At 32.8% G+C, this 25,794-nt stretch overlaps 2 protein-coding genes and 1 long non-coding RNA gene across 3 annotated transcripts; 2 read left to right on the top strand and 1 right to left on the bottom strand.

Moving 5' to 3' along the window:
* Window positions 1-6,682: 6,682 nt before the first annotated feature.
* Window positions 6,683-9,564, bottom strand: LOC136062436 (uncharacterized). Its single transcript, XR_010624177.1, has 3 exons — window positions 9,331-9,564; window positions 9,164-9,231; window positions 6,683-7,170 (listed from the first exon to the last, which is right to left on the bottom strand). It is a non-coding gene; the product is annotated as an uncharacterized LOC136062436 (long non-coding RNA).
* A 4,415-nt stretch (window positions 9,565-13,979) lies between these two features.
* LOC111990467 (nucleoside diphosphate kinase 3) lies at window positions 13,980-17,964 on the top strand. Its single transcript, XM_024022235.2, has 7 exons — window positions 13,980-14,280; window positions 14,608-14,748; window positions 16,169-16,206; window positions 16,323-16,373; window positions 16,542-16,709; window positions 16,793-16,905; window positions 17,598-17,964. The coding sequence occupies exons 1-7, from the start codon at window positions 14,190-14,192 to the stop codon at window positions 17,719-17,721; spliced, it is 726 nt and encodes a 241-aa protein (XP_023878003.2). The 5' UTR covers window positions 13,980-14,189; the 3' UTR covers window positions 17,722-17,964.
* Window positions 17,965-20,451: 2,487 nt separating this feature from the next.
* On the top strand, window positions 20,452-25,293 carry LOC111990462 (uncharacterized). The gene is made up of 6 exons (XM_024022228.2): window positions 20,452-20,657; window positions 21,324-21,452; window positions 21,614-21,703; window positions 21,799-21,938; window positions 23,838-23,886; window positions 24,595-25,293. Exons 2-6 carry the CDS (start codon window positions 21,324-21,326, stop codon window positions 24,793-24,795), a joined length of 609 nt encoding a protein of 202 aa, XP_023877996.1. The 5' UTR covers window positions 20,452-20,657; the 3' UTR covers window positions 24,796-25,293.
* The last annotated feature ends 501 nt before the right edge of the window (window positions 25,294-25,794 follow it).

Genomic DNA, 25,794 nt, shown 5'->3' with positions numbered 1-25,794 from the left:
AAACCCTAAGACATTGACGAATATACATAGACGATAAGTGTGCAAAGTCTAAAAAATGACAAGAATTCAATAGTAGGTGAAGAGTACTTACCAATTGAAGATGAGCACCAGGAAAGGTGTAGATGATGGATGCACTAAGTAGACAATATGCTTGTTTATCAAGGGTGATGGTAGCGCTCTAATCGTAAATTCGCTACGGAAAATAAAGAATGAAAGGTAAAGAAGCAGGTTTATATAGAGGGAACGGCACGGAAGACGAAGGGACACATCATTCCAAGAGATTAACCACTGAAGAGATGCCACGTGCACCTACAACATTAATGACCCTAGGTTAGCCTGTTGATCTGTGCACGCTTCTCAAAAGACGAGTCAAACCGTCACTCCACGGGTCCGTCCAAAGGAGGTGATCGACCCATGGAGTGAAAGGGCAACTGAAGAGTACAAAATTTGGCATGACGGATCCGTTCAAGTAGACCTGACAGTCAAGGTTAGTGGGTTGTCAGAGATAAGGCAACAAAAGGGGCACCGAATGGATGGAACATGTGACGGATAGACTACTCCCCATAGTAGACAGATAGTCCCCCAATATGGATATATTCAAGTCACATGAATACAAGGTAGACGGATACTGAAGCCACGTGGTACCAACATGATTCTGAGTGGGTTCCAAGGAATCCTAAATGGAAATAACTTGCATCCCACAGTTAACCCTAATCAGTAGAATTCTAGCAGGAAAAGGATCCCGTAATATATGCACATTTATGATGATCTTCCTCGTTAGGAAACACCTTCCTACGCAAGAAACGAGGGTCGGTTCTACACTACTATAAAAACCCAAGGCCCTTAGGAAAAAAGGTACTCATAATTCACCCCAATCTAGTACTCTAGAGTTGTGAAAAGATTTCTAACTTAACTTTCGGAAGGTTTTTGGCCAGTACCACACCGGTACTCTCCTAAGGTCTTCTTGTTTTATGTTGTGCAAACATTGTCTAGAGCACGTGAAGACTGTGTAACTTACTGATGATTTTTGGCATCATCAACCAAGTTGTCATAAAATGTGTATTATTCACATTCTATATGTTGTCATAGTTGTCATACAATCTGTATTATTCACATTCTATGACTGTGAGGTAGCCCAAACACATTCTATAATTTACCATAGAATGTGTATTATTCACAAAGAATGGGCACGAAGCATCCACTACAACTCTTATTCGAGTTTTACCAGCTGTGAGGTAGCCTAAACAGTAAAAAAAGATGCAGTATTTTAAATGATTGCAAATTTGCAACTTCAAAAGAAAAGTACAAATTTGGAATCCTTACTCACATAAATCACCGGTGTATGTGTGCCTCAGCGCATGCAGAAATATAGTATTAAGAAAAGAAAAAATGCTTTAATGTACACCAAAAGCCTACAACAATGCAAGAAGTGTTTGATGCGGTCTTTTTAGAGACCATTGTGTGTTACACTTACATCCTGTTGAAGATAATTTAAATTGTCTGTTTTGTGGGTAAAGAATTCATGTAAACGAAAGAATTTGGAGATGTCTTGGCAAATCTCAGTGTCAAAAGATGTAAAAATTAGGTTGTGTTGAAAAAGTTGTGTTAAGGTTCAGTCTAGGTCAAAAACTTCTTAGAAAAGACGAAATTTTAATATACTTAAAGATGAGGAATCAATGATCTTTTGTCCATATGTTTTGTACCGTAATAAATATTTGAATGAAACTTGTTTCGTTAAAAAGTAGAAATCTAGGAATTAAAATGGGCACAAATTTGACTCAATTTAAATTTAAAATGAGTAAAATATGATTGTTTGAAGGTGCCACAATAATGTTAAATTTCAAAATCTTGATCGAGCAAGAAGCAATTGCACTTGCTCAAAACTCTGGCAATTTGAAATTCTAATTTTGTTAGAAAATTGGTTTCTATTAGGTTTTAACTATATGTTGTGCACCTATATAAAGCACGTTATATATGACTTTTAGAGGTGAGAAATGAGATTATATCAAAACTAAACAAATTTTTATTTAGTCCATTTCTTTTTAAGCATAAACAAAGAAAAGAAACTTTTATGCTATTCAAAGAGAATGCCTTATGCCTTCTCCTTGAACTTCATAGAAAATTCCTTATTCTTTGTCTACTCATCTTGTGATCCCAAGGAGAGTGTTTGATTCTATGAAACCATAGTGAGGTTCACTGTAGAAGAAATCTTCAAGAAGGTGCTTTCAAGTGCTCTAGAGATTATATAATTCATGTGGCGAAAATCAGTAATTTCAAAGATTCTAGAATTATTGTGGTAGAATGCAAGCATGTCGTTCTGTGTAATCTCTAGAGCTATTTGTAAGCTACAAAAGTCTAAGCTATATGTCTAAGCTCAGTGCCCGCTTAATGTTATAACTATATACGCCATTGAGACGGTTGTCTAAGGCTATAAGTATAAAAAATGCTAATTTAATTAAATTCAAATATTAGCTAATAAATAAAATAATATTTTTTATCAAAATAAAAATAAAATAAAAAATACGTTCACAACATTTTTTACAACATTTTCACAACAAATTTTAAGTAGCAGGTTGTTATTGACAGTAAAAAATAATTTCAATAATGAGTTCAAATTAGAACCCATAACAACTTAACACCTAGAATTTATTGTGAAAAATATTGTGAATGTGACACTTCTAAAAAAAGTGCAATACACAAAAAAATTCACAACATTTTTCACAATAGTTAAATTGGCAAACTTTAACTAGTTCTCACTTAGGTCCACCACCAATATCACTTTTTTACTTACCACTATCATTCCATCACATCAATAAATGTGAAAAGTTTTGTTAAATTTTTTATGCCTATAGACTTTCTTAAAAAAAATGTGTGGTTCATGTTAATTAGTAATAATTTTTAATAGAATTTAAATAATACTTATTTTAAAAAAATTATATTTAAATATATAAAATGCCTCAATTTCAATTTTCATCTTAGGCCCTCTAAATGCATCAAGCCACTCATGTTTAAGCTACAAAAGTTTTGTGTAAGTTTTGACTATTTGTAACTATTTATTCATAGTGGATTTTTTATAGAATCATCTATCCCCATAGTGGATTCCCCTTTGAAGAGTTACGTCATTGATTTTTCACTTAGTCATCAAATCTTGCGTTTTTTTTTTTTTTTTTGATTCCCCTTTGAAGAGTTACGTCATTGATTTTTCACTTAGTCATCAAATCTTGCGTTTTTTTTTTTTTTTTGTATTTTTATATAATTGTATAATTTGTATTGTAGATCACATATCAGAGATAAGTTGATGATTAATTAACAAAGAAGTCTAAACTACAAAATTTTCAAGCTTAACAATCATGATATAGTTTTCAAGATAAAATAATAGTGATTAGAAAAAAAAAATTACTTATTTATTAAAATTAACTTTTTCACAATTTTTTTAATAATTATTGAGATGTTAAATTTTCAACAATAGAGAATGAAGCGTAGAAGACTAGAAGCAATACTAATAATATTTCACCAAATCTTTCATTCACTAGTGTAACTATCAAATTGAAAAAATAAAAAATAAAAGGCAAAAATGCAAAACTGACCCTCTAACTTCCAGTCTTTTTCATTTCAGTCCTCTAACTTTCAATTTTTGTCAATGCAAAACTCTGTTAAAACTCAGTTAGGGGCTGCTGTTAATTGAGCCAAAACGCGTCATTTTGGCTTTTTTTTTTCTTTTTTTTTTTAAGAAATTTTGGAATTTAAAGAAAAAAAATCTGTAAAAAAAAAGAAACCAATTTGGAACTCCATCACCAAACTCCATTAGAACTCCATCACTGAACTCCAACGATAGTGCATAATTTTAGGAAAAAGAAAAAAAAAAGGACAAATCAAGATTTCTTTTAAACAAAAGCACTTATACCAGAAGAAAGCCTTAAATGTTTTTAATTTTCCAACCTACAATATAAATCCTTAAATACTCCAACAGAAACCCATGTAAAAGAAGATGTAGAAAACCAATAACAATATTCAACAGAAGATTGAAAGACAATGATAAATTACAAAAACAAATGTCATTTTTCAGATTCTACAATCATAAAGAAATGAGCTACAAGGTTCCACAATGAACAATATGGAACAAAGTACAAATAGGGATATGAAAACAAGATACCGCTTCAGGTGATGGAGTTCTGAATCGGTTTCTTTATTTTGATTTCAGGGGAAGGGGAACGACTCATTGTTCCCCTTAAATGTTTTCTCTCTTTTTTTTTACAAATTTTTCTATTTTTCTTTAAATTCCGAAATTTAAAAAAAAATAAAAAAAATAAAATGACGTCGTTTTGGCTCAATTAACAGCAGCCCCTAACTGAGTTCTAACGGAGTCTTACATTGACAAAAATTGAAAGTTATAAGACTGAAATAACAAAACTGAAAATTAAATGACTGAAATGAAAAAGACTTGAAGTTAGAGTGTCAGTTTTGCATTTTTGCCAAAATAAAATTCAGCAGCACCAATTCTAGTACTTGAGATGAGCTTGTAGTAGGAAAAATGGTTAATTAGTTATGAACTTTTTTGCCATACCCTTTATTCCCCACCTCCCCCTTTTTTCCCACTTGGGTGAAAAAGGGTTTCTATTTATAGCGAGGAATAGGTTCCTTTTGTCTACATCAGCTCACACGTCAAGTATTTGTAAATAGAAAAGAAGCTTCCCAATTTTCTTTCTATTCACAACATAGACAAAAAGGAGAAGTTCCTCCTGCAATTTAACTTGACAAAATCCGTCATGTTTCTTTTTTCTTTTTTAAATTGGAATCAAAATTTTAACTCACCTCTTCTAATTTGCTCTATGTTTGGGCTGTAAGAAGCTAATTTATTTAATGCAACCTCCTCTTATATATATATATATGTGTGTGTGTGTGTGTGTGTGTGTATATACAGCATATGAATGAGACACACTTTCTTACAATTTATCTTTTTTCGTATCTTGAACAACAATATCTTTTCTTTTCTTTTTTTATGAGTAAAACAGTAAAGTATCTTGATCAACACTGAAGCCATGTGATTCTGATCATAAAAAAACCATGTAATTATTTTTTAAATTTTGAAAAAAAAATGTCAATTTTTAACTATATTTGGACGATTGATTTCCTAGCTAGGAGGCTACCCGCATTTCCGTGCTAAAATTTCCCATGGATTAATTACAGATGCACATGCGTTCTCAAAAAAAAAATAATAATATAATAAATAAATAAATACACATGCGAAGAAAAATTATTTATTTCAAACTAGCCTCTCATCACACGCGCTACGCACATGCAATGAGGTTTTTTTTTTTTTAGCAAAAAAAAAAAAAACACTGTGTTTTTATTTTATATATATAATTTTTATTTTAAAAATCTAATTTTAAGTGGATAAAACAAATCTGAAAATTAACAGAAGACTAGTCCTTTTTTTAGGCAATGTTTTAATGGGAGTTAGAGTTGTATTTTTACCGAATTGTCATTTAGTTTTGTCTCTACTTAAACATAGAGGTGTAAGGGTATTTTTGAACTAAAAAATGAGGAATCTTAATAGAAAAAGCCCTTAAATAATACTAACCTCTGAACACACGCTCATGCGTGTGCTCAAAAACTTTTCTATTTTTTAGGTAAAAGTTAATTTAGACCATTTATTATAATTTGGGATTATTACATTTTTCAATCACAAAAAAAAAAAAAAAAAAAAAAAAACCTAGGGGTGTGATGAGTATCATGTGTGGAGAAATAATTTTTCATCACACTCCTAGATTTTTTTGTAATTGGAAAATGTAGTAATCTCAAATTATAATAAATACTCTAAATTCAGACTTACCCAAAAAATATAAGAGCCTCTGAGCATGTGCTCACGTGCGTGCTTAGAGGCTAGTGATAAATAGAAAGTTTTGTCCTTTAGGGGGGGGGAACGTCTCTAAGCACATCCGAGGCTAGTTTCTTCTAATGCGAAAATTGTCAATTGTTTTGATTTTTCTATATCATTAGAAAATTAGTTTTAAAAATATTACTCAATTTAAATGCTTCTTGAACTAATGCTTTTATCAACTAACATAAATGCACTGCAATGTAAATATTAGTCTTTTCACGCATGCTCAAAGGTTTTTCAATTTTTTTTAAATGTCAACACTTTCTTTTCCTAATAATTTTTTTTTCTTTTGCCATTAACATATAAATTGTAAAGATAATGATAAGATACAAATAGAACAAATTTTTTGAATAGATTCATCTCTAACTACCTTTACTTGATTTATAAAGCAAAACTTAATTCACCACAAATTAGTGCATCATTAATCTAAACATCTTACATGAATATATAATGTAAATATCTTGAATCCAATACTCAAATATTTGTAATTTTTTTTTATTACTTTAAAACCTACAAAGCATTTACTATTCAAGCAAAAAAACTTTGTATGAGTGTCATGATTAATATGATACAAAATTAAGACTCAACTTGAACTAAAATATTCTTAAAAAATCATTATAAAAAAGGTTTTAGAAAGCAATAATTCAACTCTTGTTCTTAAGTTTGGTCCAATGGAGATTCTTACATTCTATTTCCAAAGCAAAATTTAGCAGTTATTTCATTATTATATAATTTGGACAGAACAAAGAAATAGAGCAATAATATTTTTACATTAACTCATCCAAAAAATAAAAAAGCCTGAATTCAATTTATGTTCCTTATAATTAGAATATAGAATCTATAGATAAATCCAAAGAAAGGGGTTTCCGTATAGCCTAACCCATTATGTATGTTGCGGGTTCTTTAGACAGTGGCTTCAAATTTGGGAAGAAATAGACCATTCCATTCCTTATTTGGATAGAATTGATCACTTGACTTAGCATCCATTCCAAGTGTGTTGTATTTGGCAACTTTAATCCCTTGTTTACGGGCTTAATCAAGGAACTCAAAATTAAGTTTCTTGTTGAAAATAGTATAACAAAGTAGCACAAAGGAAAATGTGGGTGTGTAAAAAGATTTGTTAAATTTCTTTTGAAAATTTGAAATTTACCCAAAAAAAAAAAAAAAAAACTCAAAGAATAATGTATAGATATAGACATGAATATCAATCCACCTGAATTGTTGATCCTTTCTTAACTGAGTGCAAAGACATTGATCCATTACCAGAAGACCTTATCCATGCAAATCTTCTACAAAATACACAAAACCAACATACAAAATCAACATGCCACAATTTGCTGATATAATTATTTAAGAAATTGTAAAATCTAAAAAGAAAAAAAAAAAAGATTTGGCCGCAGTAAGGCAGTAAACAAAAAACTAAAAATTTAAAAAGAACATATGAGAGAGAGAAAGAGAGATGTCTAGCATATAAATGGGATACACCAACAATTGTATCAAATTTTTGCCAATAAATTCCCACCTACACACCACCAAATTGAAACAAATAAATAAATCACAACCTATGATAATCACAACACATAAAATCTAAAATGTCAATAATAGAATACAAAAGGAAAGATACCAATCTTTTATTTTTATTTATTTGTTTTTTTTTTTTTTTTTGAATTTGAATTTGCTTAAAAGATGGGACGTAGGATAAGAATGGACAAAGTCTAATAAAATTGTAACTGCTAGACTCCTAACTGTTTGATGATAATGGGGAGTTTTTTTTTTTTTTTAGATGAGAGGAGTTTAAACTTGTACGTGGGGTGAAAGAGTGGGAGAATTTTCTTTTTTCTTTTGTTCAAAAAAAAAAAAAAAAAAAGAGAAGAGAGTGGATGAGTTTTCAGTAGAGTGTTTTTTTATTGTTCAAAAGATAATTGTTTTGATAATTGTATGGATTGAGATAAGAATTGTGGTAACATTTACTTTTATTTTTTTTATAAAAATAATTGAAGTATTTGAATTTTAATAGACAACAAATACATATAAGAATCAATCATTTGAATATAAATGGGTGGTAAGAATAACAATTTTTTTTTTCTTTTATGCGTGAAGGGTTTTCTTTTTTCTTTTGTATTGATTTGATTTTGGAGCACAATTGATACATTTTGAATGAGAAGTTAATTTTTATTTTCTTTAGGATATTGGTAATTTTTTTTTTTTTTTTGAACACTAGGATATTGGGAATTTGTTCCTTCTCAAAAAAGCATGTAATACCCTCAAAAAAAAAAAGTAGCGTAAATTCCTATTAAAAACAAAACAAAAAAAAAACAAAAAAAGAGTTTGTGTTAGTTTTAAATTGAGAAACAAATTAAATAGTGTAACGTAAATTCCTAAAAATTAAAGATAATAGTGGTCAAAGAGTTTGTGTTTGATTTAAATTGGGAAACCAAGCAACGCAATCTTCATTCAAAAAAGAAACAACACAATCCATTAAAGCAATTCTCCACGTAAACATAAACTTTTACGCAGTACATCAACTTTACCTAACACAAAAAGAAGTTTTGAAGAATCACAAACTTAATTAATCCTATAATTAATCCTATAAAACAAAAGGCAAAAGGCAAACAATCAACAACAAAGTTTAAGCATATGAAATCCAATTAAGCAAATTTCAATCCAAATTCTCAAACAATAATACCTGCAATAGGTAAATATATCGCTACCAATACGATTTCTCTCTCGTTAACCTCTATAATTCTCTCCTTATCCCCTAAAAAAAAAAAAAAAAGCCTAAATTCCTACATCTAAAAAAAAGAAGAAGCGTAAAGATAATAGTGGTTTGTTATCAAAGAGTTTGTGTTTGATTTAAATTGGAAAACCAAGTAGCATATTTTAGGATATTGGGATTTTTTTTTTTTTTTTGGAACTCTAGGATATTGGGTATTTGTTCCTTCTCAAAAAAGTGTGTAATACCCTCAAAAATAAAAAATAAAAAATAAAAAGTAGCGTGAATTCCTACTAAAAACAAAAAACAAAAAAGAGTTTGTGTTAGTTTTAAATTGAGAAACAAATTAAATAGTGTAACGTAAATTCCTAAAAATTAAAGATAATAGTGGTCAAAGAGTTTGTGTTCGATTTAAATTGGGAAACCAAGCAACACAATCTTCATTCAAAAAAGAAACAACACAATCCATTAAAGAAATTCTCCACATTTTTAAGTCTAAACATAAACTTTTACACAGTACATCAACTTTACCAAACATAAAAAGAAGTTTTGAATAATCACAAACTTACCTATACACCTCTCTTGTGTGCTCCATGTCTTGGAGGCATCAAGCTCTTCGTACATGGCATAATTAATCCTATAAAACAAAAGGCAAAAGGCAAACAATCAGCAACAAAGTTTAAGCATATGAAATTCAATTAAGCAAATTTCAATCCAAATTCTCAAACAATAATACCTACAATAAGTAAATATATCGCTGCCAATACGATTTCTCTCTCGTAAACCTCTCTAATTCTCTCCTTATCCCCTAAAAAAAAAAAGCATAAATTCCTAAATCTAAAAAAAAGAAGCGTAAAGATAATAGTGGTTTGTTATCAAAGAGTTTGTGTTTGATTTAAATTGGAAAACCAAGTAGCATAATCCCCTAAAAAAAAGAAGAGTAAATTCCTACCCCTAAAAAAAAGCGTAAATTCTTATTATTATTTTAAAAAAATAATAAATAAATAAATAAACCCAAAAGAGAGTTTGCAAAAAGAAAAAGAAAGAGCCCTAAGAGCATTCGCATCAGCTCTAGTATATATGTGTAAAATACACATTTTGAACACTTTTACACATTTTGAACCAAAAAACACTCCACATCAATCCTTTTAAATTCATGTAAAATTGTGAAAATTTATCACCGAGCTACAGTACACGGGTATATTTACACGGGCACTGTAGCTCGTGTATTTAATTTTTTAATAATTTTTTCTCCCTCCTCAACTGACTCTCATCTCCCACCTCTCTTCCCCAACTTCCGACGCGCCAGAATCAACCGAAAATGATCCCAATCAAACCCACACACAAACACACATACAAACCCAAACAGCCAGAATCAACTAAAAATTAACCCAAACAAACCCACACACAAACACACCCACACACAAACAAACCCAAACGGACAGAGATATCGGTGCTTATCGGAGCGATTTGGGTTGCCGGAGCTCGTGGGTCGGCCGGTGAAGCGTGGAGCGGCCGATGAAGAGAGGATCTGGATCGCCGGAGCTCGTGGGTCTTGCTTGAGCTCGTGGATCACCGATGAAGAGAGGATCTGGATCGCCGGTGAAGCGCGAGGGAGACCGAGAGGGAGACCGGATATAAGAGGGATCGCCGATGAAGAGAGGATCTGGATCTCTCGTGGATCGCTTGTGATCTGGATCGCCGGATCGGAGATGGCTATAGAGAGGGAGACCGAGAGGGAGACCGGATATGAGAGGGATCGCCGATGAAGAGAGGATCTGGATCTCTCGTGGATCGCTTGTGATCTGGATCGCCGGATCGGAGATGGCTATAGAGAGGGAGACCGAAAGGGAGACCGTGAGAGATATGAGAAGGAGACATAGAGAGAAATAGAATCAGAAAAAATGGAAAGAGAGAAAGAGAGAGAGAGAGACAGAGCGCGTATAAAAAAGGTAAGTGGAAAATATAATAAAATAATTGAAAAAATTGATTATTTAAATAGAAGATGGGATAGAATAGATGAACTGATGTGGGTGTATTGTAAAAGTGTATGTGTAAAATAGAAAAAGTAGGTTTTTATGTGTAAAATAGACACAAATTTTACATGAGCTGATGCGAATGCTCTAACCAATATCCTTTCTCAAGCCGCTAGTTCAAGCACAAACCCTCTTGTTTGAAACACGAGTAATAAGCAACTGTCAAACACCTTTGAATCCCTAATCACATTCACCCAAAGCCCACGGGTAAGTACTTGGCAGCCATGGCAGGTAAGAACTCAAAAAAAGTCAATGATAAACAAAAGAAAAGAAAGAGGAACTTACAAAAGATAGAACCTGAAAAGTTGTTGGAGTCTCAAATCTAAAAGTAGAAGAAGAAAGAAGAGGATGTAGAGTTAAACTGAATGTTTTCAATCTGAAGAAGAATGAGAGAAACTGGCAAAGAGAGAAACTGGCAAAGTGTAAGTAAGTTTGTGAGTCTTAAAGTATAGGAGTTTTGATTTACATATTTATCCTCGTTAGTTGAAAACTTGTAAGTGGGTATAATGAGGGTATATTAAGCATTAAAATTGAGGAAACCAAACAAGAGAAGCCCCTTAAATAATAGTATAGATAAAGAAATAATAGTATAGATAGTATAGATTAAAAACGAATTATTTTCTAATGATTTTTTTAAATGGTAGTTATTCATAGGAGTGGTAAGCAATAGTTAAGAAAAATGGTGTGTTAAACATGGAAAAGAGGGTGTTTTAATTACTTCAACTAATAAGATTTTTTATCGTTAAATAATAGATTTGGGTGAGATAATTACCAAATTGAGAAATTGGGAAGGAAAAAAAAAAAGTGAATGAGACGACTATCAAAATTCTAAAATTTGTATTTGACTTATTAGGTTACATTTTGTATTGATTCTCAAAAAAAAAAAAAAAAAAGCTTACTTTTTTGTATTAAAGTTCTGCATTTTTCATGTCCTCTAACTTTAATCATAGAGAATATGATTCCTCAATTGGTACCTCATAAAATTTGTTCCCGTTCATTTAAAATAATTGCATCATAGGACCCACATAATTCAAGGTTTTCAGACTTGGACCGAATCAGACCGAGAGATCAAACTGTGAAAATCAAGAACCGAATTGAAATCTGGTTTTTTAAGCATAGAGAACCAGACATATGTGGCAATTCTGTGAACCTCTAAAAGCGGGGTTGGACCGCACGAACCGGTGGCAAGAACCGTGTGGTCCAACCCCTTAGCAATTTTTTAAAAAAAAATTTTTTATAAAAACAACTTAGCACAATTTTATTCTACTTAATTAAATTATCTATCTCTTACAAGGAATAAAAAAAAATTATAATTAAAATCCTTAAAATATATTCAACTTTACTTCGAAAATTAATCATAAATTTTAATGTTTTCATGGTTATTATTTTATTATTAAATATATGCTTGAAAATCATTAAATTTTCCTCACATATATAGATATATTAGTCAATTTTTCTAGTTTTATAAATTTAATATCTATATTTAGGCTTTAATTAATTATTAAATTAATTATGACGTCATCACGGTTCGACCTCGGTTCAACTTCAAAAACCTTAAACCTCTCCCTTTTACAGTTCAATGAATGGTCTGGGTCTGAAAACCTTGATATAATTCCCACATGCGATCCACCTTATAAATGGGTGGACTCCTGTCTTAAAAAGAATTGATCGTATTTGTAGACTAAAGCTTTTTCTATGATTCATATTTACATGATTCATTTTCTAAAAAAATGTATTTTTTGAAAAATTATTTCATTTTCTTATATTTGGTAGGAATCTTAAAAATAAGTTGAAAGACTATTTCTTGGCTTTTCTTATTTAGCTTGGCAAGAAATAGAATTGTTTTTTTTTTTTTTTTTAATTTAGCAAAAAACAACCTTTAAAAAATAAGTCATACTTTTAATAGGGTTTTCCATTGATCATAAATAGTTTTCGTACTCATTTTTTTTTATACTACCAAACATAGAAGAACACTAAAAATCACCTTCACATAAAGTTTTCTATCGAAACAAACAGAGCAAACAACTAACCAACCGAAGTAAATAGTTTTATCATCACATACTTCTTTTAATATAACCAACAAATACTTATTTACCCAATTTCACAACTTACTAACATGTCAAGTTATTATTATTAGTGCGGTTTAGAGTCTTGTAACTCAATTAGTACCTTTTATTTTTCTAATAGAAACATTTAGGATTCAAATCACAATTTACTAATTCAACCCATGAAAAATGTGTATTCTAGACTTATTACTTGATGTTATATAGCTCCAACATAATTAAGGATGAAACTACATATAGACCATTGGGGGGGAGGGTGGAAATGGGTTCTAATAGAGAGACACAACACAAACTCCACTAAAAAACTATGGTAACTTTTAATGAAGGGTAGAATAAGTTATACTACACACAATATATTGTATGTTTTGATTCAAAAAATTCCAACTTGGCATCTCCTAAATTGAAAATCAATCCCTAAAAACTCAAAAATTAAAGTGGTTACCTAGCTCATATATGTGGTCAATGGCCATTCCAAAACAAATAATAAAATTTTATTAACAAAGAAAAAACAAATCCATTTTAAAAAAATAAATCCCACTAAGAAAAAACACACAAATGACATATACATTATAAAAGAATGTGTTTATGAAATTGTGGTTATTGACTTATTTTAGACCCAAGATTAAAATTTTGGGGCTTCCAAGATTTGGGTGCTTTCGTTGAATGGAATTTCACTTATTAGCATAATATGGTTTGATATTTATGGTGTGTTTGGATACCACTTATTTTGCTGAAATTGAAAAATTATTACTTAAAGAACTGTAGATAAAGGTAAAAGTTAATTGAAATAGTACAATGATGCCCATAAATAGTGCCAAAAAGTGCAGTGGAGCCTATAAATAATAGCAAAAATAAGTTAAATAGTGAAATAATTTTTATTTTTTATTTCAACCCAAACTCACACCCAGACTTCAAAAAATCATAATTTTTTTTTTTAATTGTTTCAATGGCTAATAAGAGCCAGAACCAATGACAACATTTCATTTAGGATATGTTGTAGCATTTTTCTTAGAGAATCAATAGTTTATCAATTAAGAAATGCTACATGCATAATATTTTTACAATAAATTTTATATGACATATTGTTATTGATGAAAAAAATGTTATTTTAGTGATAAATTTAAATAATAACCGAATTATCACAATAAATTTGTTCAAAAAATAAAAATAAATTTGGTCAGAAAGTATTCTCTTTTTCCATTTGTTTGTCATTGTACCATTCGTTTATAAAGCAGCGTCGGCACCACACCGCACACAGCTCTAGACCCAAACGGTGCAAAACTCCAAACGGGTAGTTAAAACTTTACGGGGTTGGACTTTCGGGTAGGGTTTAACCTGAAAGCACCCCCAAGTAAAAAGGAAACAAAGCCAATCCCTGTTTTGTCTCTCTCTTACATTCACTCATTCATTTCTCTCTCTATCATTTCAGCATCACACACTTCCTTCCCTTCTTCTCACTTCTCACTTCTCATTTCTCAACCAAAACTAAAAAAAAAATGAGCTCTCCTCAGATTTTTCGGTATGCTTCTAGAGCTGCCAGGTCAATCCTCTCCTCCTCCTCCTCCAAGGCCTCTCGTTTTCACTCTGGTAATTTCTTAAGCTCATTCTTTTTTACACTCTGCTTTCTCAGCTAAATCTCCAATCTGTGTAACAGTTATCGGTTCAAAAACTGTTTTATGAGAAACCCATTTGGCAATTTTTTTTAATAATAAAATAGCACTGATCGAGTTTTATTGCCGTTGATTATGCTTATAGATTTTTGGTTTCTTTGAGAAGTTTCATAATTTTTTTTTATCTGAAATATGTTTTCTTTGATGATTTGGGTTGTGCCTGTGTGAATTTTTTTGGTTAATAATATGTATTTATTGGAGTGAGAGATTCATGTTTGATGAAACCGACTTGTCGTTTTTGCAGAAGGGAGAGCTGTAGCTGCGGCTACAGCGGTTTCGTTGAGTGGCAACAAGCTGCCGTTTTTAGCTTCGAATTACGGAAAGGCGGGTTCGGAGAATGCATCAAGAGAATGGATTGCAGGAGCGATTGGCGTTTCTGCCGCCGGTTCGAACTAAAAGCCCCGTCTTTATAAATTTTGTTGAGCTCGTTGTTAAAACTTGGTTAAGACTTAAGAGTTGGATCCCAATTGACGTACGCAATTTCACAACATGTTGAAGTGGTGGACTGTGAGTGATGAACAAAAAATGGTGGATCCATGTAAAAAGTAGCGTGCAGAAAGTGTTGACCATTCACAGGCAATCACTTCGGCATTTTGTGAAATTGGGTGTCCCTAGATTTATTGTTGTCCATAAGTTTAAGGTGTTCTTACTTGTGGGTCCTGACTCTCCTTGATTGATGGGTCAACACATGAGATTTGTTAACTTATTTAAATAGGAGGTTAAGTAGAGATAGAGTGTGGACTGAAAAAGAATGAAGAAATTAACACTTAAAAATAAAAATAAAAATAAAATTCCAGAACCAGATTGCTAAAATTTGGGGACAAAACTGGAAGTTGGGTCAAATTTTAGGATTTAAAGTGTGTTTTTGGCTTTTTGTTGTGATGTGCTTTTAAACTGTTGAGATGATAATCATAATTTAATTGGTTATGATTATGTTCCCTTTTGAATTGATAAGATTGTGGCTGTTTATATGTGTATGTTTGTTTGCTTCATGTTCGTTTGTTTTAGGTTTAATAATGATGTTCTTGTTTATGTGGCATTTGGATTGGTTTTGTTAGTGTATAGTTGCAAAATATATTTCGTACCTATATTTTTCATGGGAGTAAAAGGAAATGATGACTTAAAAGTAAAAGGTATGAGCAGGGGTCAGTGTTTGTAGTTAGGGGTGGAAGGAAGAGGAGCCATGTTCCTTGCTTAAATTTAGCATTGTGGCATCCAGTACCTCTTTTAAAAAAATTATACCATACTTGTGCATGGTAATGGGTTGAAATTATAACCTTGGATGTATTCTAGAATTGACTATTTTCCTGAATTTCCCCAACATTTTTACCTGAACCCCAAACTACAAACATTTGTCAGCTACAGTTGGACTTCTGCGTTGATCACATTTCATGCTTATCCTTTTAGCGTCTGACGTTGAGGTCTCTCACTCTCTCTCTCTCTCTCTCTCTCTCTCTCTCTCTCTCACACACACACACAGACGAATGTTTAAACATTGTTTTAGTGAGTTGTCTGATCAAATGTCATAATCTCCTGTGTGGAATCTTGAGAGACCTCCAGCAAGAGTTATGAATCATTTTAATCATGTTGGCAAAAAATTTTAAGTGCCAGATACATCTAGTTTCCTACTTGTAGAACCCTATAATTTTTTTATATGGGTTATATCACTTATTGGTGAAGATTTGAACAATAACTGAATCTTAAGGGGAGTGTCACTGTCCTCTTCTGGTTTGATGATATTATGATATAGTTTCTCTCTCTCTCCAATTTCTGATCATATTTTTTTCTTTTCTTTGTGATTGCAGCTTACATGCTTCAGGAACAGGAGGCATATGCTGCAGAGGTACTCTAATAACCATTTTTATTATTTATCTATTTCATTATTACTCCGATTCAATCTTTCATTTGCCTTTTGTGTTGCTCAATGACTAATTATGTTGCTTGTTCTTCTCTATTCAGCTGGAGCGCACTTTCATTGCAATCAAACCTGATGGAGTGCAGAGAGGGCTGGTAAGATACCATTAGACTTCTTGCAAAAAAAAAAAATTAGTAACCTGTTCGCACTGTTTCAAAATGACTTAGCCTAATATATACCACTCGGTGGGGTTGAGTTGTTGATTGGTCTTTTTAGGCTGGTAACAGGATACTTAACTCATCTAAGACATTATTGTATTCCAGATTTCAGAGATCATATCTCGTTTTGAGAGGAAAGGTTTTAAGCTCGTGGCCGTTAAAATTGTGATTCCTTCAAAGGATTTTGCACAGAAGCATTACCATGATCTGAAGGAAAGACCTTTCTTCAATGGCCTGTGCGATTTCCTTAGCTCTGGCCCTGTTCTTGCAATGGTTAGAAAATCTTTAACTCTCATCATTTTGGTTACCACAACTTGTGAGTTCGCCAAATTCAATTGTTCTAATTGTCCATACAGGTCTGGGAAGGAGAGGGAGTAATAAAGTATGGTCGAAAGCTGATTGGAGCTACAGATCCACAGAAATCAGAACCAGGAACTATCAGGGGCGATCTGGCTGTTGTTGTTGGAAGGTATTGCTTTGAATAATAGCAGTTTTTGGTTTCTTAAAAAATGGTATATCCGTAAATGTAGAACTAAAAAAAAAAAAAAAAAAAAAAAATCTAAGATAGAATTTTACTTTAGTTTAATTTAAGTGTATATGTATATAAAGTTCCGTTCTTGGAGGAGAAATTATAGAGTCCTTTGGTGGATCACGTTACTTGTCCACTATTCCACTAAAAAACTTTCATTTGTTTAAAATTGCTGAGTCAGTAATTAATTTATGTTTAAAAAAATTTCTAACTAACAATTTTGAACAAGTGGCAGGTTTTTAGTGGAATGGTGGACCACATCACTTGTCCACCATGTGGATCTTATAATTTCTCCTCTTGAAGGCTTAAATCTCGGCCCTTACCCCCCCCCTCCCCCAACACACACACACCCCACAAGCATTTTTATACTTATGGAGTGACCATCGTGCTAAGGGTGCGCGATGGTATATATTGATTAATTACTTAGCCTATCTGCAATCTGGTTTTATTACTTGTGATATTTGCCATTAAAGTTACAATTTCTCACTGTAGAGTAGCAAACAATAACTGGGCCCTTGTATTTGTTAGTAAAATTATCATGGGCCTGGTGACGGTTGTGCTTTTGCCTTCCACATGCATACACTGTTCATTGCTTTGTTTTCATGATCTTACTTTTGTTGTTTGCCATGTAGAAACATCATCCATGGGAGTGATGGTCCAGAAACCGCCAAGGATGAAATCAATTTGTGGTTCAAACCAGAGGAATTGGTTACTTATACAAGCAACTCAGAGAAGTGGGTCTATGGAAACAACTAATCATTTTTGCCTTTTCTTTGAGTGAATTAGACCCCGCATAAGAAGCGGGGTTGAAGCAAAATTGTTAGAAATAAAAATGTCCTTTGTTGAGGTGAGTGATAAATTATAAGTTGATAACATCAATTTTCTACACACAATTGGCTGACATGAAACATTTGTAATAATTAGTTTCACCTCTTTTTCATGGAACAACACTTATCAAACGAGTTAGTTTTAATTATGAATTCATGTTATAGGCAAAAACCAGGTAGCACAGGTACAATTTCTATTTGGTTATTGTCCCTCACTTAAGATATGAAATTGATTGGTTTTGCATGACATTCTTTACACCTTAGGAGGATGCATTACACAGAGTTTGGCCTGTGTCAACAGTTAAATTCATTACTCATAATTAAGATCATGACTTATAAATAATTATATATATATATATATATATGTATGTATGTATATGAAATAAAAGAAAAAGAAGAGATTATATTATGCCAAAGGCCTTGTAGCTGAATTGGCACTTTCTTATGCACAAAGTGCTTGGCGGTTTAGGAGAGAAATGGTTTGAGCTGTGGGGTTAGCAGCATATTGTAATTATTTCTCAAAAAAAAAAAAAAAATTATATCATTGCCATTAATAACAGAAGTTGGTAGATTTTCGTTTTAATTGAGTATCAAGTTTATTTTATGGGAGGCGGATGTGATGTGATCATTGCCATTAATACTAAGATCGAATGATGAAAAGCGACTGAAGTTTTAGCCCCAAGACCAAAGAGTTTCCTAGGAACTCAAGAATTTTTAAGCCTAAAAAGTCTGATCCAATGATGAGGGGTAAAAGAGCGTGACCAAGTAATGGGTATGTCTGGCTGAAAAGTCTTAAATGAATTTTGAACAAAGCCAATGAATTAATGAGCGTGGGCACTTTCGTTCCATCCCATGTCAGTGGTTGCCCACACAATGATATGTGTATACCTCCTACAGGCTATCTAGTCATCTCTTGGTGGGGTTGGGTTGGAGTTAAGAGGGTTTACTATTTTTCAACCCAGTCCAACTTTGTAAGGAAAGGATTTAGTAAGTTAGGTGTATACACTCTTTGTGAAATTGATATATGAATATATAGGTGCATACATCTTTTGTGATGGGAAAGTATTTAGTGAGTTAAGGTGTATACTCTCTTTGTGAGATTGACATATGGACTCTATAGGCATATATGCACAAGTCAGTCTCACAAAGGATGTATATGTCTGGCTCGTGCAAGATTTTCTCACTTTGTAGGGTTTTAAGAAATTTTCAACTTATCACATGTATAAAAATCAATTCAGCCCAATCCAAATGGGTTCAAGGGTTTGAGCTTAAAATGTTTTAGGACTTGTAAAAAATGGGTTTTCATCTACTATGTAAGTCAATTTTTCAATAAATTATTACAGTTTACATTGTGGGTCCGTTTGGATTGAACTTATTGTTGCTGAAACAGAAAACTAAAAACTGAAAACTGAAAATACTGTAGTAAAATAATTTTTAAATATGTAAATAGTACCGTGGGACCTATTTTTAATGAAAAAGTTGATAAAAAAATGAAATTTGTGGGTCCATGAACAGTGCACAAATGCACTGTTCATGGACAGAAGTCAACAAATGCGGCTACTGTTCATGTGAACAGTAGCCGCACAGTAGCGCACAGTTCCGCTTTGCTCCCTCTCACGCCTAAAAAAAAAAAAAAAAAAGGTCAAAACGTGAAAATGAAAACGCGGCGTGAGAATAATCTCAATCCAAACGCCCTCTGTATGTCTAAATTATATCTTAAAATTATCAAAAACTATTTTTCAAAACACCAATATAAATTTTTATATATGCTGATCGAGTTGGGTTAAATTGATTGAAAAAATTAACTACCCAAATTCAACCCAACTTGAGACTAAAGTTAAAAAGGCATCCAACCCACCAACTTGAGGTGATGGATTTTGTTGGATTCATTAAGTCAGTGGATTGTGCATAGTGCAAACGTGGATAAAGTATTTTTACTGTTGAATAAAGTATTTAGTGTCAAACTTCATTTGCAACAAAATCAATTGATTTCTTGACTTGATAGTAAAAAAAAAAAAAACATACATATACAGTAAACATCATAAATTTAAAATTTATCATTATCTTAAAGAAAAAAAAGAGTAATATTTGAGATTATTTCTTTCAAAATTTTCATAACAAAATATTTCAATATAGGAAAAAATACATTTACAAATTAGTAAAAAAAAAAAAAAAAAAAGATGGACACAATTTCCATCCAAACTAGTTTTGAGGAATTTCCTTCTAGCATTAAATAGTTACTCATAACATTATCTATGTGGTTTTTTTTTTTTTTTTAAGTTATATGTCTAATTAAACAAGTCATGTAATTAAGTGAATGCAGAGCATTAAAAATCCAACCTTAATTCAACCCGATAAAAACCCTCCAAAATCAATCCAAATGGGTACAAATTGGGAATTTAGATTTTTTTTTTTTTTTTCCAAATCTTTGACCATTTCAGTTTTTTTTTTTTAAAAAAAAACTACATGAAAATAACAATAAGATTTTATTATCATTTACCAGAGTAGGAAAAAAAATTTCCTCAAAAAAAATAAAAAAGAGTAGGAAAAATTTTCCTAGAAATGTAATCTTTTTTTTTTTTTTTTTCCCATTTGATGCGTAATTGGAATCCGCCGTTCACACGGACCGCGTCCTTCAGTTACTATAAATAGTTGAATACCCTCTCTTATACACTCATTCACCCGGGTCGCTTTTCGAGGAAGCTGTCTGTTAGTTTTCACGAACTCCCAATTTGCTCTCCGTGTTTTCCCAATTCACCATATATTCTCTAAACCCTAACCCTAATTTTCTCTCAAAATCATCAAAATCTTCGCTCGCTCTGCTTCTTGATTTCGATTTTCGTTGAATCCCTACTCTCTAACTCGGTGAGTCTGCGATTCCAAAACCCTAGCCCTAAATTTTTTTTTTTTGTTTAATTAGTTTTTTAATCATGTTTGTGCTTATTGTTCGGTCATAGCTGTATGAAAATTTTTCTGTTTGGTTGGTGAGAAAACATGGAGTAGAGAAGATATGAGTTATGATTTTGATTTTGGTATCGTATAGCTTCAATTCAAGCTTGGCTTTGGTGTTGTATTAGGCTTATTTTTCGTGGATTTTTTTTTTTATGCTCTAGGGTTCTAAAAGCAGCGAAGAATCTGAGATTCAAGCATATTACTAATTTTTTTTTTTTATTGCCCTAATCAATTTTGATATAATTGCGAAATATGCTTATTTTTATAAATTTAGATTAGAAATTTGTTTCAAATATCTGCTTTTCTAGGTGCATAGATTTTTCGAGGGATTTTACGGTTAAATATTTGTTAAGATAATTAATCCCGTTGATTCTTATAGTTTATGGTTGTAAGAGTTTGAATGTTTTGAAGTAAATTTCCAAAGGTCTTTGTGCTTTGGTTTATGTACCACTGTGGAGGTTTCTTTTAACTTCTTGTTTATCGCTTTATAATTGGTAGTATGTGAAGATGTTTCTGTTGCCATGTTATTTTGCTTTGTTTATCTTATATTTTATGACTGACTTCAACGTTCTCTATCAGATGGCAACTAAACCTCTTACAACTGAGGCAATTGCCCTTACAGAGAAAAAAATGGACATGGCCTTAGAAGATATCATTAAAATGTCTAAAAACCCCAAGTCTAGGGGGAGGAAGCAGCGAAGGGTTCCGGTAAGAAGTTTTTTTTTTTTTTTTTTTAGGGTTCCGGTAAGAAGTTTTTTTTTTTTTTTCTTTTTTTTGTTAAAGCAAGCTTACCTCTCCGATATCGTCTATAATATATGCTCTCTTTTCTTGGGCTGTTATCATAATATATGAATACTCTGTCCATTCAGAACAAAATTCAGAAGTTTCCCAATAATATTGCTCAAGATAAATCTACAACGGTTAGACGTTATATGGATGCAAGATCGTCACTTAGACAGGTATGAAATGGTTGCTGCTAAAGCGCAGTATTTGTTTATTTAGTTTGCCCATGATCTCATGTTTCTTTGTTTTTTTTTTTAACAATGGTAATCAGGGGGCCTTAGCTCAGAGGAGGTCAAATTTTCAGGGGAACCAATTTCCTCTGGCAAATGAGGCAGCACGGAAGGCTGCAGCTGCTCCACTTCGCAATAGAGCTTTTGGTCATAACAGGGCGGCTAATTGGAACAAGACAAGGTATTTCATCCCAAAGGTCTATTTATTCCTTATACTGCTTAAACCTCATTATTATGGCGATGACAATAGTTTAGCATCTGATGGGATTGTTTTATTGATAAATAATTGCAGGTAAAAGTGTGGCTCTTCTATAGAATTGATCACATCTGCCATGTGCTTCCTGTTAATGTATAAATAAGTCGCATATGATTTGTTTTCCACCGGAATCAGCCAATTTGGGAATAATTCCAAGTGTTGACTGTTTCCTATTGCCATCCTGAATAGCATTCTTGCATCATAAATCTTCATATATGTGGTGTGCAAAGTGTGACATACTGTGGGCAGAGCACTTTAATTTGAATGTTGCTGTACATATTGGAAATTGGAGTTTTGTTATTTGGGTTGACTGTTGAGGTAGCAGTTTACAAGTGATAAACAGTGATATGATTGGAAGGAAATGGTTTAATGGAATTTTGAATTAAGTGTGATTTATGGAAGTTTGTGTGGTGGTATTATTTGAAGATAGCTTATGCACTGGAAAAGTTCGCATTCTGCATTTTAAGTGGCTCATTGCTTGATAGGAAAAAGTTTACATTTTTTGCAGTGTCAACTGGATGTTTTCTTGTTACTGTACTGAGTGCGGCAATTTCTGCTTTTCTTGGTTTATGAATCTGAATCTATCTGAAGGTTGCAGTTGTTTTATCCACATGTATGCTTATTTTACATATGCTCCAAACTGGATGTTTTCTAGTTACCTAGTGAGTGCAGCAGTTACCACTTTTCCTGGTTATGAGTCTGAATCTTTCTGATGGTTACAGTCGTTTTATCGACATGCATGCTTATTATTCCATATCCTCCATGAGGAGATCTGCTGTTTTTCCATTTATCGATCAGATTTCATTCTTGAGATTTGTAGGATTTGGTTTAATCCTTGTCCACAGAGCATTGTTGGCTTGCAGAAATTTTGAAAATTTATGTGAATTGGAAGATAATGCTGTGGGATGCACACCCTTCAGTCTTAGGGTCAATTACAAGAGATTTCTACATTTTGGAACTCGTCTGCTTTTTCTACTCCATCTGACTGACACTTCATCTCTGCTTTTCTTCTTTCTTGCCTATGGTCTTGGTGATTGGTCTTCAACTGTGTTTTGCGATGGGATGGATCTAAAAAGGATGGTTCATGGCCAACTAAACAAGATTCATGTGTTTCGGGTTTTCATTTAGAGTAATTTATTTTTGCTTGAGATAACCAAGTTTGGAGTTTTGGGTAGTAGCTGAATGTCAAAAAGGAGCATAGAGTTTTGCTCCTGTTAGTTATTTTCAAATTCGTTTAGTAGTTGGCAGCGCTGTTGGCAATGTAGTTTGGTTTTAATGTAGTTTGACAAGGTGTGGAAATTGGATACTCATTTTTGTGCAAAAGCTTTCATCGCTACTGTGAATGCTACACTTAGTTTTCAAGACTCATTTTGGAGCTTCCTTGGACAGAGTCTCTTGTTTATTGAATTGAATGGAGAATAAGCCTATTGTGGGTTTTCCCCAATTCAGCTTCTCGTGGTTGTCTTTAGTTTTGTTTCCATTCAATTGGGGTGCAAGGTTTGAACTCATCATGCTTTGTGATTGGAAAGAGCTTTTACAGAAATTTAAGAGAATTCATACTTCAGGGTTCCAGTCTTCACTATATTGAAGTTACTGTTTTTTCCTGAAATGGTTTGTGTTAACTTTCTCTTAGTTGGATATAAATAGAATCTGTCATGGTAAGACACTTGACTCTCCTTGTGAATGTAAATTGCACGGTGGTCCTATGATGTTATTAATTGGTATTGATACTGGGGCATCTTGAATATTCCCCTTGTTGGACTCAGCTCTTGATGGTATGTTCTCTTTATGTTTTCCAATCCTTGTTTATATTTCTGTGTGCAGGGGTCCACTTATCCAGAGGCGTGCTGCAAATGGAGGCTTTGTGGCAAAGGTATTTATTTGACTTCTCAGCTGCATTAATCTTCATCTCCTTGAAAATTATTTATAACATCATTGTGTAGGATCAGTAAGCTTGTAAGTCATAATATTAATCATTACACTAAGTTTGGTTTACCACTGAAGAAGAAAAAAATAGAGAAGGTTTTGAAAATCTGTTACATCAAAATAAGAAAGAGAGAGAGAGAGGGTTTTGAAAATCTGTTGATTTTCATTGTTGGGCTAGTGAATGAAAAATCAATGGTCCATGTTACTTTCCAAACTAGGTGAGTTTTGGGGAGAAATTGGTTGTAAGAACAAAAGTTATTAAAATATCTTCTCTGCTCTTTATTTTCCTCCTGCTTCTTCACATGACCAAACAAGGGGAAGTATTTTATATTCTTTATTATCTTTTATAGGAAATAAATGAAGTGTGAGTTGCATGGCCTTAAGAGTAGCTACAAGGGTTTATGGGTTGCTTTTTGTAACTTGGTTTGATGTATGGTCTTGTGACAACAAGATTGGATGTGGATGTACTTGTCCATATTATAGGTTGATCCAACAAGTTGTTGGACCCATTATTTTTTTTTGTCAAGGGATACATTTAACCTGTTGCTTAATGGGTGATAGGATCACCAGATCATGCTCAGTAGCTTTTAACCTCACTTCTAGTCTCGCCATGCAAAGTAAATAATATTGATGAGTTTTATATATGGTGTTGCAGTCAATGCCACCGCAGCAGCAGGCACAGCCAGTGACCAAGCAGAGGTCTCAGACACTAGACTCGCTGTTTGCAAACATGAAGGAGCAGAGGATGAGGAACTTGCCACGCCAGAACAATGGTGTACAACGTAACAATGCTGTACAACGTAATGGTGGTGGCCAGCAGAGGCCACCATGGGCAAGAGGCAGACTAGGCAAATAATTCAAACCAAGTGACCCAGCTAAATTGGGTATCTTCTGTAAAAGGTTCTGGTGATTCATATCTACTTGGTCTTCCTGCATATCCAGTTGATGCAAGTTGGAGTAGCTGAGAGTGCCCAAATGCAAGATCAATGGCCTCTTTTTCAAGTTTAGTTACCATTTTTTTTCTTCTCAATCAACAATTTGACAATTTGTAATTCATTTTGGTTCCTTTGCACTTGCTGTGTATAGCACTTTATCATGGATTGATGATGGTAATCCCTGCTTTTGCACATTGATTTGGTTGCCGTCTTTCTTGTTTTCATTGACTGCAGCGACTTAACCTCCACTTTCTGGGTGTTGTGCATAGGTTTGACACACATCCAAGGTGGATGACTGAACTTGTCTCTGCCCTTCTTGTGTTTCTTTTTCCCATTACTGCTTTGTAGGATGCATTCCTTGTAGATTGTAATTATTGGATGATTGCAATAATTATCTATCTATTCGTTTTCCCTCTCAATTTGTGTAGTTTTCATGGTTATAGAAGATTCAAACAATTTGAAATGAAAGATTATATATCCAATGCGGGATACTTTTTCGAATGATGTAGCAGCTGGTTATGCTATTTGGGTTGCAGCTGTCGTGTATGTAGGAAAAGAAAAATAATATTTTGATCCGAACAATATGTTAAAGAGAATATATAAGTAGTCCGACACACCTTGTTTAATAGCTTCATTTGTACATCAAGATTAATAACTTCTGTCGTCTTTCTTTTGTGGCATACCGTCCCCCGATGTTCATGATTTAATAGCAAAGCCTTGCCTCTGCTCTCTGTGATAGTAACCTCTGTAATTAATTAATCCTCCGCTGCAAAATGGTACCTCTGCTCTCTGGGGTGGTAACCTCTGTAATTAATTAGTCATCCGCTGCGAAATCGTACCCCTACCCTTTTGGGTAGGTTTAAATCCTCCTGGAAGAAGAATTGCCTGAGAGGTCAATATACAATATAAGGATAGGATAA

The sequence above is a fragment of the Quercus suber genome, unplaced genomic scaffold, assembly GCF_002906115.3.
Source record: "Quercus suber isolate HL8 unplaced genomic scaffold, Cork oak 2.0 scaffold_414, whole genome shotgun sequence".
NCBI classification, from domain to species: domain Eukaryota; kingdom Viridiplantae; phylum Streptophyta; class Magnoliopsida; order Fagales; family Fagaceae; genus Quercus; species Quercus suber.
This window is presented reverse-complemented; position numbering and strand designations above follow the sequence as displayed.